At 36.9% G+C, this 14624-nt stretch overlaps 1 protein-coding gene across 8 annotated transcripts in view; it reads left to right on the top strand.

The window, feature by feature from the left end:
* PARP11 (poly(ADP-ribose) polymerase family member 11) overlaps positions 1-14624 on the top strand; it is a 42936-nt gene that overhangs the window by 18015 nt on the left and 10297 nt on the right. For 6 of the 8 annotated variants that reach the window (XM_077169719.1, XM_077169723.1, XM_077169722.1 and 3 more), the window contains 5 exons: positions 604-732; positions 1579-1699; positions 4054-4129; positions 7147-7219; positions 7302-7432. In XM_077169719.1, coding sequence (XP_077025834.1) covers positions 607-732; positions 1579-1699; positions 4054-4129; positions 7147-7219; positions 7302-7432 — 527 coding nt within the window. In that variant the 5' untranslated portion in view covers positions 604-606. The remainder of the gene's footprint in view (positions 1-603; positions 733-1578; positions 1700-4053; positions 4130-7146; positions 7220-7301; positions 7433-14624) is intronic. The other 2 variants (XM_077169726.1, XM_077169725.1) reach the window with 1 other exon arrangement.

Here is a 14624-nt window from a genome sequence, read left to right as displayed (position 1 = left end):
AACCATTTTTCTAGGTATGTCTACACACTATAAACACATACATGCATGCATATGTATGATAAATACAGATTTTTACAAATAGAAATTTAAATTTTTAAAATTAAAAAAATTTAATTAAAAAATTTTAAAAATAGAATCATACTGTATATTTTTTGTATTGTTATTGTATTCAAGACTGCATATTATATGCATCTTTCCATGCTATTAAAGAAAATATAAATGTTTAAAACAAGAATTGGATGCATTTGATCTTAACTAGCATGGATTCTTTTGACCAAATACACAAACATATGAAGGCAGAATTTTTGGGAAAAGCTGCACTGAGAATCTGAAGTTCTCATAGATTTTGACATAGCTTACCTAAATGGCTGAATGGGTATTGATATATTCTACCTAAGTGCATTATTATTGATATGATTTGTTAAACTGCGATATTTAACTTTTTTAAGTGCAAAGCTTCAGAGCCAATGTGAAAGAAAATAAAGTGTCATTGTGGGACACACACTTGGAGTACAAGTCTTTGTAGAGAAGAGAAATGATCTGTTAAAAGTAATTGGTTATTAACAGAAATATCTGTTCCTCTGCCTCTTTCTGGCCTTTAAGGAGATGTTTCACAAAGCGGAAGAGTTCTTATCCAAAACGACACACAGTGAGATGGATGAGATGGACACGTCTGACACTCAGTGGGGCTGGTTCTACTTGGCGGAATGTGGGAAATGGCACATGTTTCAGGTATTTCCTTTCCTTGAATTTAGCAAATGAGATTTAGATTCACTTTGCATCATCTTGCTGATGTATAAAATAAGTAGGAGTGCAGAATCTGAAAGCAAACAAACTTTAAGGAAATCAGATAGCTTAATTAAAAGAAGAGTTAGAAATTCTTCTAGTCCTTTTCCTTTCCTATCTTCAGGTTTTCACAATCATTTGTTTAGAAAAAACAGTATTTATATACTATGTGTACAGAGGGGAAAGCTGAGAGTTGTATAGTAGGAGTACATCTGAGCAACTCCCAAGTTTGGTTTGGTAGACAAAGAGAAAGGGAAGGGAACAAGCCCGTATTAAACACCTTTTGTTTGCCAGGTATTTGTATGAGATGCTGTTCATTTATTTTCTCCTTTATCCTCACAACTCTGAAGCAGATATTAACACCCTGTCTTCTGGTCGGGAAAAGTGAAACTCAGAAAAGTTGAGTTTGTCCAGGGTCATACACCTAGGTAATGTGTAAACTAGAATTGAAGCCCATTTTCCAAAACCTGTGCTTTCTGTGTTCTTTTTCCACCTTGCTAGGCTGCTTACAGAAGACTTAATGTGAGCCTCATAGGAAGGTGACTGTGAAAATTATAATAATTTGGAAAAAGTGACTAAAACCAATTATTGAAATTCCTTTGCTGAAAATCCCTATGCCATTTTCAGTATGCTGGCTTAACTACAACTCTCCCTGTGTTGGGGACTAGAACAGGTAGTTAGTAAGTTCCCCTCATTCCTCCATTCTCTGTCCCTGTGACCATAGTACCACCTCTGTGGCCAAGCCATCAATGTGAACAGCTGGTAAATGAAACTTTCTGGTTTGTCTTAAAGCCGGATACCAACATTCAGTGTTCAGTTAGCAGTGAAGATATCGAAAAAAGCTTCAAAACAAACCCTTGTGGCTCCATTTCTTTTACTACTGCCAAATTCAGCTACAAGATAGACTTTACAGGTATGTTTTTTTTCCCTAATAGTTGTGTGTTCTTTAGTATATTGATATGGTAAAATCTACAGCTCTGAGGGTCAGAATTAGTTGATATACTTGCAAATAGTGAAGCAAATACTTTTATAATGCACAAAATACCTCTATAAACATTCAAAATTGAAAATCCTCTTGAGTAACAGTACCTTTTATAAAGGCCTGCTTACATGCTTATAGATATTAATGTATGTGGAGACTGTCATATATTTTGAGAACGTATAATACTTCTCTTCTAAGAAACATAAAACCCTTATAGCTACTGTTTTATTCATTGTCCTATAAATCTTTTGGAATAGTTTGGAGCCTTTTTTATTTTAAGAATTGAACTGAGAGGTTAAGTGACAGTCAAAACCTTATAGTGGCTAGTGATAGTTTTAAGAGAAGAGTTCAACAGAATGACCCCTCTGCTGGTGCCTTTAATGGAAAACTTTCTCATTAAATGGATATTTGCGTTCTAACATTTTCTGATTTCTTTGGCTCTTCCATATATAATCTAGCTAATCTGGAAATCAGCCCCACTTTGAATTTAATCCATGATCTATGGGCATGATTTTAGGTATCCCATGAAGAATCTTTTGGATTCAGCCTCTTCAGTTTGAAGCTACTAGCTTGAGCTGTTTGCTGCATAGAGCCAAACAAGACATGAATGTGGAAGCTCTCTTAACAAGAGTACATTTTGGTTGCTACACAGCTCAGTCCTCTAGCTGTCCTTTCCCAATTTCTGTGAGTAGCATCTTTATGACAGAGTTAGTGTGTCATGGTTGGGCAGGGTGGCGAAACCTTAGGAAATTCCTTTCGATGAGCCAAGGCCCGGAAATGATGAAGATAATTTGGTCAATAAGCGGTTGATGCAACCAAATAGCTAATTGTTTCTGCCCCTTCAAAGTTGTTTTTCTTGCTGTTTTTTTTCTATTAAGAATTAAAATCAACAGATTCCTACTTTTGACTAACCATAAGGTTTTATAATATTGGGCAAATAGGCTGCAGTAAGTAAGGAGGCCTTGGCATTTGGCTTTCTGCTGCAGTCTAGTCTAGTTTTGTGTAGAAGTGCTATTTTTGTACTGACAAAGAAGTCAGGCTTCATTTAGAGTATGAAGCTTGTTAAAACTGGTAGATAATTCAGAAAGCCAGGTATTTCTGAAAGAATGTTTTCTAATAAACTGCGTTTTTGGAAGGTTCCACCCAGACAATGTGGTTCATTAGAAAGTATCTTTATCATGGAAAAGAACTCGCATATAATTAAGTTCCCCAACGTGCTACATAATGATGCTGTTTAAGAGTAGGTTTTAGCATTTCACATGTGCTAGTTGCAAAGTTACTAGCCCAACAGTCTGCCACTAGCCAACTCAGTTTCTCTCTGAAATGGTGGAAAGTAAACTCAAAAGGCAACGTGGTATAGAAGAAGGCATCACAGGTTTCATTCCATGTGCTGAGATACTCTTGCTTTTTTTTCACTACACAACGGTCATGCAAGTTTGTGTAGAGTCTAGGAGAACACAAAAAGGACAGAACACACTTTATACAAGTATTTGCCCAGGTGGTTGATCCCCTTCAGTTTGGAATGAAATGATGTCAATTAGAGAAGATAAGGTGGCTAGAATCTCACATTAAGACTTACTCCTTAACTTTGTGGGAAAGAAGAAATGGACCTGGTAAATATTCCCACAGATGAAGCATAGATGAAAGAAGAAAATGTTATCTTTAGTTATTTAGTTGGTTAGTTTTTTTTATCACTTGGAAAATTTTATGAAAGTATTTACTGGGCCTAGCCAGGTTTTCTTTTTCTTTTCTTTTTTTTTTGGTTTAGGTATACAGTTTAAAGAGAAGACAAGAAATGTATTTATCTTTGAAACTCTGTGAGTTTTGCAAAGTTTTAAAATAATAAGTTATATTTTTCTATCATTTACAAAATTTTGGAGAAATCACAGTACATTTTTCCACTTAATAAACTAGCCAGAATATTAAGTCCTATAATTTCTTCTTCTTTCTAGTACTCTTAATTTCCTGAAGGTTAGAACTCTTATATTTTTGTGTCAGTTTATCTCTTAAGTGTGATTTGATACAGAAATGAATAGACCCTGCATACTGAGCAGTGTGGGCATTTAGCACCTTATGCATGAACTTAGCTCAGCCTCCCCTGAAGCACCTCTATTACATGATACATAGCTGTTTAGTAAAGTATCCCTAATATACTGTTTGTCAGCTACTCCCGAAGCTCCTGGATTCCTGGTCATCATGTAGTGAGTGTGGCTACAAATCTTCATGACAGTTTATAGCACAGTATATTTCTATGACTTATCTGATATCTTTGTTTCTTTATACAGAAATGAAGCAAATGAATCTCACCACTGGAAAACAACGCTTAATAAAAAGAGCGCCCTTTTCTATCAGTGCTTTCAGGTACTGTAAAGAGAACAGGAGTAAAAAGGGTGGGATTTGAAGAGTATATGTTTTGTTTTTCTTCTTCCTTTTCTTCCTCATTATTTGATGGAAAACAAATTTAACAAAAATTTTTTGGTAGTTCATTTAGTGATCTTAAAATTGATCTTTTAAATATATTGAATCTCTCATTTGTTGATGAAATAGCAATATATTTTCTGTCAGTGTTTTCCTTTCCTATTGTTTTTGCTTTTTCCCTTGTATGTTTATATTTTTCAGTTCTTTAAACCAGTTTGTATTGTAGTTACCAATTGCCTTGTGGTCTCTGCTATAAATCCTTAAAATAACCTACTGAGGTAAGTTCGAATTGTTAACTCACAAATACCCTCACAAAACCATACAATTATTTGGACTATAAATTGTAGGTAATTGTCCACTTTGTCCCCACCTCCACTGATCCCTGTTGGGCAATTCCCAGAAGCAACTTCAAATCTGAAGTGACTAAAGGGCATCTAAGGAAGATGGCAGCATAATGTCACACAGCACAGCTCCCTGTTCCCTGATTGTTATCGCAAGTTTTCCTTTTTGCTATATCTGACTGTATGTAGGCTGAAAAGAGAGTTATAAAAGCCAGAAGAAAATAAATATTTGTTACTCATGTGAGTGGAATTGAAGGGAAAATTTTTAGATCACGTCTCCACTTTCTGTTATGATTCCTCAGATAAGGATTGGAATTCTTTCAGTTCAAAGAACTGAAAATGAAACAACAACATCAACAAAGGAGTATGTGTATTATAGGGAATACCTACACTGAATTGTGGGGAATACTCATTTGCTGCTTCCAAGGAAATATTTTGAAAGAAAAATTTAAAGTTTGCTTCCTAATTTGGCTTATATTTTAGCATCATGCTTTGAAAGTTATTCAAGTACTTATATAATGACTACTCTGTCGTTTCTATGGAATGTAGGGAATATTATTTCCTTCTAAGCTATATAATAAATCAGTTTTTAATACAAGGAATATAATAAAGGAATCACTTATTTTCAAAGACTTTGTAAACTTGGAGGAAAATGACACATAAGAATGGAAAATGTTACTGTTATTTTATATTATTATATCTGGTAGACTTTTATGTGGAGTCGCGGGGGGCACATGATGTTGTCAAGCACTTTGTTGTGCCACAAATGTATAAACTGTAGACCAAAGACAGGAGAGGGAAAGAAATAACCAGAATGGAAGAACAGTTAGACAGAATGTAGTAGAGTGATGAAGGGCAGTAGGTGCTGATATAGAAGCATCATTTTTGCAGGAATATATTGAGCATTCATTACATGAAAGGCAAATAAGGCATGCTTCCTGTTGGTTAGAAGTTTATATTGATTAAGGCAATGGGTTATATGAAAATAAAAATAAAAACTTTTGTACAGAAAAAAAAATAGAGAAAGTAAAAAAACCCAGGGAAGATATTTTTGCTGACTATTACATTTAGAGTGTGAATCGCCCTACTATTTAAAGTACTCCTAGAAATCTATAAGCAGACCACCAACAAGTTGGGAAAATGGACAAAGGAATTGAACAGCCACTTCATGCAGACTCACTCATAATAAGAGAAATACAAATTAATACCCGACTATTTTTTACTATCAGGTTGACACAAAAATCTAAAGTTTGATAAAATTACCTTATTGGAGGGATCATTGGAAAATAGGCATTCTCTACATTTCTGGTAGGAATATTGACGAGTACAATTTTTTTGGAGGGCATTTGGGCAATACCTGTCAAGATCAAGAATGAATATATTCTTTGACCCAGAAATTTCATTTCTAAGAAATTATCTGGCAGATATGTGGACATGTAAAATTACAGAAGGACAAACTTGGTCTTTGCAGCACTAATACAGTAGCAAAAGGTTGGAGATAAGCTAAGTATCATGAGTAGGGGACTAGTTAGATAAATGATGGCATATCCATGCAGTGGGATTCTGTGTCTCTCTGAAATAGAACGTGCCCATTCATTCAGCCAGTCTTTACTGAGTGTCCATCATGTCCTAGTGTTTGTTGTAGGATCTCTGTTGAGGACATTCTCTATGTACAAATATGGAAGATCTCTAAGAATATATTAAATTAAAAAAAGCAATGTGCAAAAAAAATATGTTTTATATTACCAGTTGTGTGGGGAGACAATTGGCTTGTATTAACCTAAAGAAATTCTGGAAGAATACCTAAGAGACTAAAAACAATGATTATTTGGGGTTGGGACAAGGGGTTATAATTGGACTAGAATGGGAGGAAAACTCACAGTGCACTTTTTTATACTTAACAGTTTTTGAGGTGTTTGATTATATTATCTTTTCAAAAAATAAAATAAGCTTGAATAAAGTAAGGAAAAGATAGGCTCGAAATGTATTTCTTCTGTTACCCTCCAGTGTCACAGAAGGATTCGAATGTCAATTTCAGCCTTCCACTATTCAAATTCTTAATGTCACTATCTTTTTCTGCATTCAAATCTAGTAGCTTGAACATGGTAGGTTGTTTTTAAAAGTTTTGTTAATGACCATACTGAATTAATTTATGTGGATTGTACAGGAGAATGGTGGGCGATAAACAGAGAAAATCTAGATTTCAGTTAGATCTGGGAGGACATTAAGTGTATGAACTGATGGGTTTTTATTCGATAGGTGGTCTAAAAGAGTATTTTTTTCTTCTTGGAAATTCCTTTTCTTTACCAAAAATCTTCCTTACATTTTAAATAAATTCTGGAAATTTCAGAAAAACAAGACAGATTTGAATCAATTATTTTGAAATTTTGGTGATTTGTAGGGTTGGATGTTTCCCATCAGAGTTCCCAATTCAGCACCTAAAGAGTAGTACACAGTAGGCATTCAATCAGTTTTTTACAACAAATAAGTAAAGGACTATACTTCATTGCACTTGACACAATCCCATGGCCATGAAAATTCAGTTTGGGACTATAAGTTTGAATCACTGACGATAATTATAATTATCTAATACTTTGTTTTGTCTTCTGCTATTTAAAGTTATATCTGTGAAAATGAGGCTATCCCTATGCCACCACACTGGGAGAATGTGAATACTGAAATGCCTTATCAGGTAAGAGCAGAACTGGCTAAGTATATGCTGTGAAAGAGACTAGAAAGGACCTCAATGAAATTATGCAAATTTCTTTTTCCAGCTTATTCCTTTGCACAGTCAAACACATGAATATAATGAAGTTGCTAGTCTCTTTGGGAAAACAATGGATCGCAACCGAATTAAAAGAATTCAGAGAATTCAAAACCTAGACTTGTGGGAGTTCTTTTGCAGGTGAGACTTCTAATTTGAGCCATCTCCTTGGCCTCTATAAGACTCTTAATAGTTCTAGAGTCTGTTAATAGTTCTAGAGTCTGTTAGGCATAAATATTTAATTGTATTAAATTTTAGTGGTGCCGCATTCTGTGCTTGTCTCTTACCATATTTTGATGTGGTCTCAGTTCTCTTGTTCTGCATTCTCAGAGAGCAGCTCTATAAGGTAAACGAGGCAGACTGCTTGCAGAACTCTAATGCAGTGTTAGAGGTGACAGTCTTCAGCACTCACAGAAGTGCTCTTTCCTTCCAAGGATACACATGAACTGTGTATCATGGCCGAAATTGGGCTTACAAGGAAATCTGAGAAAACATTTAGCGGTTGATGTGACTTTGTTGGCTCAACCTTTTGTGTTGAATTAGGAATCTCTGGAAACATTATCGAATAATTGTTTAACCATTGTTCTATCTTGCTTGTAGTCATTTGCTTGTTATGTTTTGATGCCTTTAAAATATACCTTAAAATTTTAATCTCACTTTATTACTTGATTTAGATTGGAAATTACCCCTCAGATTGCTCAGTATGCACTTAACTTAAAATTAAATTCCATGATAGAAAACTTGAAGGTGTTGTTTGAATTAAACTGTTGTGCCCTATTTTTGTTTATAGTAAGTATTGCTTAAAATATGTGGATCCCTGAAATGCATGAATATTTGCAGATGAGATATGATTTATAATATTTTTTAATATCGGCTGACTTCTAATTTTCTTCAGAAAAACACAGAAATTGAGAGTCTAATATCATGACCCCCCTGAACCCGTCATCCTGATTCTATATTTATCAAGATTTACCACACATCATCTGTTTTGTTATTCTATTGTTGAAGTAGTTAAAGCAAATCTAACACCTTAAGTCATTTTAGTCCCATATACTTGAGACTTATGCTGACTTTGTTTGGTAACGGTACATGGAATTCGTTCATGTTTCTAGTAAGTCGAAGTGGTCTGAGTACATTCTGAGTTTTATTAGTCTGTGGTAAAATATGAGGTTTTCATCCTTATGTTCTTTATAGTCTTGAAACTTCAGACCAAACCAACTCTTATTTCTGACAATAACTGAGTTTAACTGAATCTAGAGAGCTGTGTTCACTTCTTATTTAGATGATTCTCTGGTAGAGGAGGATCGAAAACCTCTGCCTCCTTTGATTTTATTCTCTCAATGAGTAAAGTAGGTTTTTCTAATATGATCTGATGAAAACTTAATTCATTGTTCTTAATCAGGGCTCTGAAGTAGAGTTTATATTGAATCAATTAAATCTCAGTGGTAAAAATGTACCAGTGAACTCCCCAAACATTTTATGTTAAGCATTTCACTGGAAATGATTTTACTCTGGTGAGCCTGTAGAAATGTGTGATGGTAAATGAACCTGCTGCCTGCTATGACAGTAGAAAATACTGAATCTGTGACAGTAGAAAATATTGAATCTCATTGTAAGGGCAGCCTGTCATTTTGAAATCTCCCTGAAGAACTAAAATAACTGAGTCAGTCTCACTCTCACGAACCTATGATTTACCATATAGGCAGGCAGGCCCACCTGAGTCCATAGGACATTGGTTTGCACGTTACCCAGGCCTTTCTTACTTCTCTCCTTTTTAACAAGTGTGTTTTAGCACCCCCTTTGTGACAGGCACTGTTCTAGGCCCTGGGGGCATAATTGTGTACAGGTCAATTATATTAATTGTTAATAGCTTAAATAAGGAGCCAGGCCATTGCCAAATGGAAATGTGGGGTGATCACAGGGTGTCATGGGAGCACAAAGTGCTGGAATCTCTCCATTCTTGCAAACAATAATAGCGTTTGTGTGTATACTGCAGAATGGGGAGTCTCAAGAGCACTTCCTACAGCAGACGTCATTTAAGCTAGACAGAGAGGTACAGGAGGGCATGAGTGTGCCTGGCATGAGGAGCAGCAGGGGCCAAAGCTTGGATCGAAGGAAGAACATAAAACATTGAGAAAATTTCAAATAGAAGAGGAAATTAGGATGGTCAGTGAGAGAGGAGGCCAGAAAAGTAGCCAAGAGGCAGAGCATGCAGGAGTTTGTATTGGAACTACTGGGTGTTGTATGATTTTCTTCAGTAGCCTTAACTGTTGAGTTGGAGTGATCTGGAGTTGAGATCAGAGAGTTAGCAGGGGCCAGAGCATGCAGGCCCTTAACAGAGAGTTTGGAATTTTTCCTGGAAACAATGGAAAGTAATTGTAGGACTTTAAGCAAAAGAATGCTCATTCTAATTTGCATTTTATAAAAAATAATAATTAGGCTATATTGTGGAGACAAGCTTTAAAGTAATAGTTTTCACCTGGGAATGATTTTGTTCCTCAGGGGACATTTAGCAATGATTGGAGACCTTTTTGATTGTCATATGATGGGAAGGGTATTCTCATATGATGGGGGTGGGGGGGTTGTTTCTGACATCTAGTGTATAGTGGCCGGGAGTGCTAAACATGCTACAATAGATAGGACAGTCCGTACAAAATGAATTATCCAGCTCAATATGTCAATAGTGCCAAGGTTGAGAAACCCTGATTTAAAGGAATGACAGAAATAGGGAGATCAATTTGGGAAATTGTTTCAGTAAGTCAACCAAGACGTTGAGTGATCTCAACCAAAGCTGCATGTGTTGAATTGGAAAGAAGAGAACAATTTTCAGATATTAAGGATGTAGAGTGATAGACTTGATTTAATGTATGCAGTAGGGTAAGGGAGATAGGAAGGAAATGCCCAAATTTCTGACATGCTTGCTGTAACTGACTAAGTGAATAGGGATATAAATAGGTCTTTTCTTTGTCTTTAGGGTGAATGAGGAGGGAAGGGTAGTTGGTGCATGGTCTGGGAGCTTGAAGAGTGATGTAGATTCAGCATAAAGGTTTTGGATTTGCTAGGAAATATAAGGTAACAGAAACCATAGGAATTAATAAGATGACCAAGGAGTACATGTAGATTTAGGAAAGAAAAGGGGCAAGAACAAAATTCTGGAAGAGAACAATGAAATTTAAGGGATAAGACAGAAGTAGAAAAAATTCTGAGGGGGAAGATTGAAAAGTAATAACCATAGGAGGTGGAGGAAAACCAGTAGAATATTGAGTCACAGAAACCAAAGGAAGAAAGTAGTATGCAAGTAGGTGTCATCCACAGGGATGCCAAGTTACTAAAATATTTAAAATGTCCTTCGGATTTTGCAACAAGAAAGTCACTTATAACCTCAATGAGTGCAGTGTTGACAGAAGCCATATTGTGCATAGAGCAAGTGGCGACAATTCTTTTAAGAAACTTAGTCGTGAAGAGGATGAGAGACGTGAGAAGATGGGTAATGTAGAGCTGTGGAGAGTATTTTTTTTTTGTCCTGTTCTATTTTTTGAATTTAAAAATGGGTGAGACCTGAGCATGTTTAAATTGTAATAGAAAGGGGCCTACAGAGAGAACCATTTAAAAATGCAGGAGAAAGAGCAGAGAATTTGATGGATTAAAGCTCCCAAAGAAGTGGGATGAAATTCAGGAAACATGCCAGAAGGAAATATATAAGGTTAAGAGTGGTCTAGCTGGGCAGTGTGGTGGCTCTATATGATCCCACAACCCTGTTGCTAGGTGTATACTTGGAGGAACTGAGAGAGGGGACATGATGGACATTTGCACATGGCATTTAGGGCAGTGTTCGTGATTTGCAATGGATGAGAGTGGCTTAAGGGTACACTGACTGAGGAATGGAAGAGGGACCTGTGGTGTATACTTACAATGGGGTACTGAGCTTCTGCAAGAAGGAAAGAAGATGTGAGGGGAATGAAACTGGGTGAATGAATGTTGAGGACAGTATGTTGAATGAAATGTCAGAAACAAAAAGACAAATATTATTCATACCTCACTCATGCGGACTAACTATAATACATAATTATTGAAGAATTGAATAGAGAATTGAAGTTGAGAGCATGGTTTATGAGGTTGGGGCCTATTATAAAGGTTCCGAGAGTGTAAGCTCTTATAGCACTCACATTTATTCTGGAGTTGTAACTGTTTTTTCTTAATTCTGATATGCTAAGCTATTTGTGTATAACCTGGTTGTTCCCTGGAACTTTGTGTGTTTGTATTACAACTAAGACTCAAAGTTAGAGCTCTGAAGCTATGAAAGTCATCATTACCCCAAACAGCAATTGTTTAAAAAGTTGAAAAAGGGACTTCTGGGTCAAGGTGGTAGCTTAACAACGTGCACGTTTTAGTTCGTCCTCCAGAACAACTACTAAATAACCAGAAATAGTACAGAACAGCTCCTGGGGCCACGTCAGTGCCCAGACACACAGCGTACCCCAGTCTGGACCAGCTGGACCAGCTGTGAGCACCGCCCCGAACTGTGAGTTCCCAAAGCTGCGGTGGCCAGCGCCCCTCCCCCACAGGCCGCTTCCCAGAGGGGAAAGGAAAGGACTTGACCAGCAGCAGGGACTGGGCACAATCAAATGCCAATTGTGGAACTAATTAACAAATTCTGACTACTAAAAATAGGCCCCCAGCTTAGGTGAACCTGATCAAAGCGGAGGTTGCTCATTTTTGCCCCAGCGCCAAGGGGGCAGGACTGACAGAAAAAGGGGGGGAAAAAAAGAAGGAATCAGAGGTTTTTGTGGCTGTGTGTCTACAAAGGCTTGACTGCCTCTGGATACAGTGGCAGGCCTTTTCAGGCTGCAACTGCCCCAGGCATAGGCAGAAGTGAGCTCTTTTGGGGGCTTGTTTGGAGCCTGTGCCTTCCCCAGGGGAGGGGTGAAGCCCAACTCAGGTGGAATCCCTCCATCAAGGAATTCAGACACCAGGGCTTGGTAATTTGAAACCATTAAAACCAGCCTACAACCTCTCCTCTGTCTCCACCACACCCCCAGCAGGGAGAGTCTGCCAAAGTTAAAGGAACCGCATCATCTTATGCTGGTGGGACCTGCAGTCAGACAAGTGCCACACACAGGGCAGGATAAGAAAAACAGAGTCCAGAGATTTCACAGGAAAGTCTTTCAACTGCTGGGTCTCACCCTCAGGGAAAACCGATGCAGGTGACTCTTCCCTCCTGATAGGAGGCCAGTTTGGTCTGGGAAAATCTGGGTGGGGTATGTAATATCTAAGTAGACCCTCCTAAGTGTGTGTGTGGGGGAAGGTACCATACAAGCAGGTCAAGAAACAAGAAAACAAGAACTGAAAAATTCTCCTCTGTTAAACAAAACTTAAGCTAAAGGTCCAGATAAAGCTGAACAGAATGTCAAAGAACAGATAGACAACAAATTCATCCAGCAAGAAAACCCTAGATAAAAGAAGAGAAAGCAATCTCCAGAATAAACTAATTAAGGTAATTAAATGCCTAGACAACAGCAAAAAATAACAAATCACACTAGGAAAATTGAAGATATGACCCAGTCAAAGGAACAAACCAACAATTCAAATGACACACAGGAGCTGAAACAATTAATTCAGAATGTACGAACAGACATGGAAAACCTCATCAGAAACCAAATCAATGAATTGAGGGAGGATATAAAGAAGGCAAGGAAAGAACAAAAAGAAGAAACTGAAAGTCTGAAAAAACAAATCACAGAACTTATGGGAATGAAAGACACAGTAGAAGAGATGAAAAAGCAATGGAAACCTACAATGGTAGATTTCGAGAGACAGAACATAGGATTTCAAAACTGGAGGATGGAACATCTGAAATCCGATAAGAAACAGAAACTATAGGAAAAAAAATGGAAAAATATGAGCAGGGACTCAGGGAATTGAAAGACAATATGAAGCGCATGAATATACGTGTTGTGGGTGTCCCGGAAGGAGAAGAGAAGGGAAAAGGAGGAGAAAAACTAATGGAGGAAATTATCACTGAAAATTTCCCAACTCTTATGAAAGACTTAAAATTACAGATCCAAGAAGTGCAGCGTACCCCAAAGAGAATAGATCCAAATAGACATACTCCAAGACATTTAATAATCAGAATGTCAGAGGTCAAAGAGAAAGAGAGGATCTTGAAAGTAGCAAGAGAAAAGCAATCCATCACATACAAGGGAAGTCTAATAAGACTATGCGCAGATCTCTCAGCAGAAACCATGGAGGCGAGAAAACAGTGGGATAATATATTTAAATTATTAAAAGAGAAAAACTGCCAACCAAGAATTCTATATCCAGCAAAACTGTCCTTCAAAAATGAGGGAGAAATTAAAACATTTTCAGACAAAAAATCACTGAGAGAATTTGTGACCAAGAGACCAACTCTGCAAGAAATACTAAAGGGAACACTAGAGACAGATACGAAGACAGAAGAGAGAGGTGTGGAGAAGAATGTAGAAAGGAAGACTATGAGTAAAGGTAAAAAGAAGGAAAATTAGATATGACATATAAAATCCAGAAGGCAAAATAGTAGAAGAAAGTACTACCCATGCAGTAATAACACTGAATGTTAATGGATTAAACTCTCCAATCAAAAGACATAGTCTGGCAGAATGGATTAAAAAATAGGACCCATCTATATGCTGTCTCTACTCAAAGGACACGAGGCCAAGGACACAAATGGACATTTACACACCAATGTTTATAGCAGCATTATTAACAATTACCAAGAGATGGAAACAGCCAAAGTGTCCATCAACAGATAGTTGACTAAACAATCTGTGACATTTACATAAGATGGAATATTATGCAGCTGTAAGACAGAATAAAGTTATGAAGTATGTAACAACATGAATGGACCTTAAGGACATTATGCTGAGTGTGATTAGCCAGACACAAAAGGACAAATACTGTATGGTCTCACTGATATGAACTGACATTAGTGAATAAACTTGGAATATTTCCTTGGTAACAAGGAAATTTCTGTCAGGAGACAGAAATAGGGTGAGATATTGGGTAATTGGAGCTGAAGGGATACAGATTGTGCAACAGGACTGAATATAAAAACTCAGAAATGGACAGCACAATACTACCTAACTGTAATGTAATTATGTTAAAACACTGAATGAAGCTGCATGTGAGAATGATAGAGGGAGGAGGGCTGGGGATATAAATGAAATCAGAAAGAAAGATAGATGGTAAAGATCGAGATGGTATAATCTAGGAATGCCTAGAGTGTATAATAATAGTGACTAAATGTACAAATTTTAAAAATGTTTTTGCATGAGGAAGAACAAAGGAATGTCATTAT

This window comes from Tamandua tetradactyla, chromosome 7, assembly GCF_023851605.1.
Source record: "Tamandua tetradactyla isolate mTamTet1 chromosome 7, mTamTet1.pri, whole genome shotgun sequence".
Lineage (NCBI taxonomy): Eukaryota > Metazoa > Chordata > Mammalia > Pilosa > Myrmecophagidae > Tamandua > Tamandua tetradactyla.
This window is presented reverse-complemented; position numbering and strand designations above follow the sequence as displayed.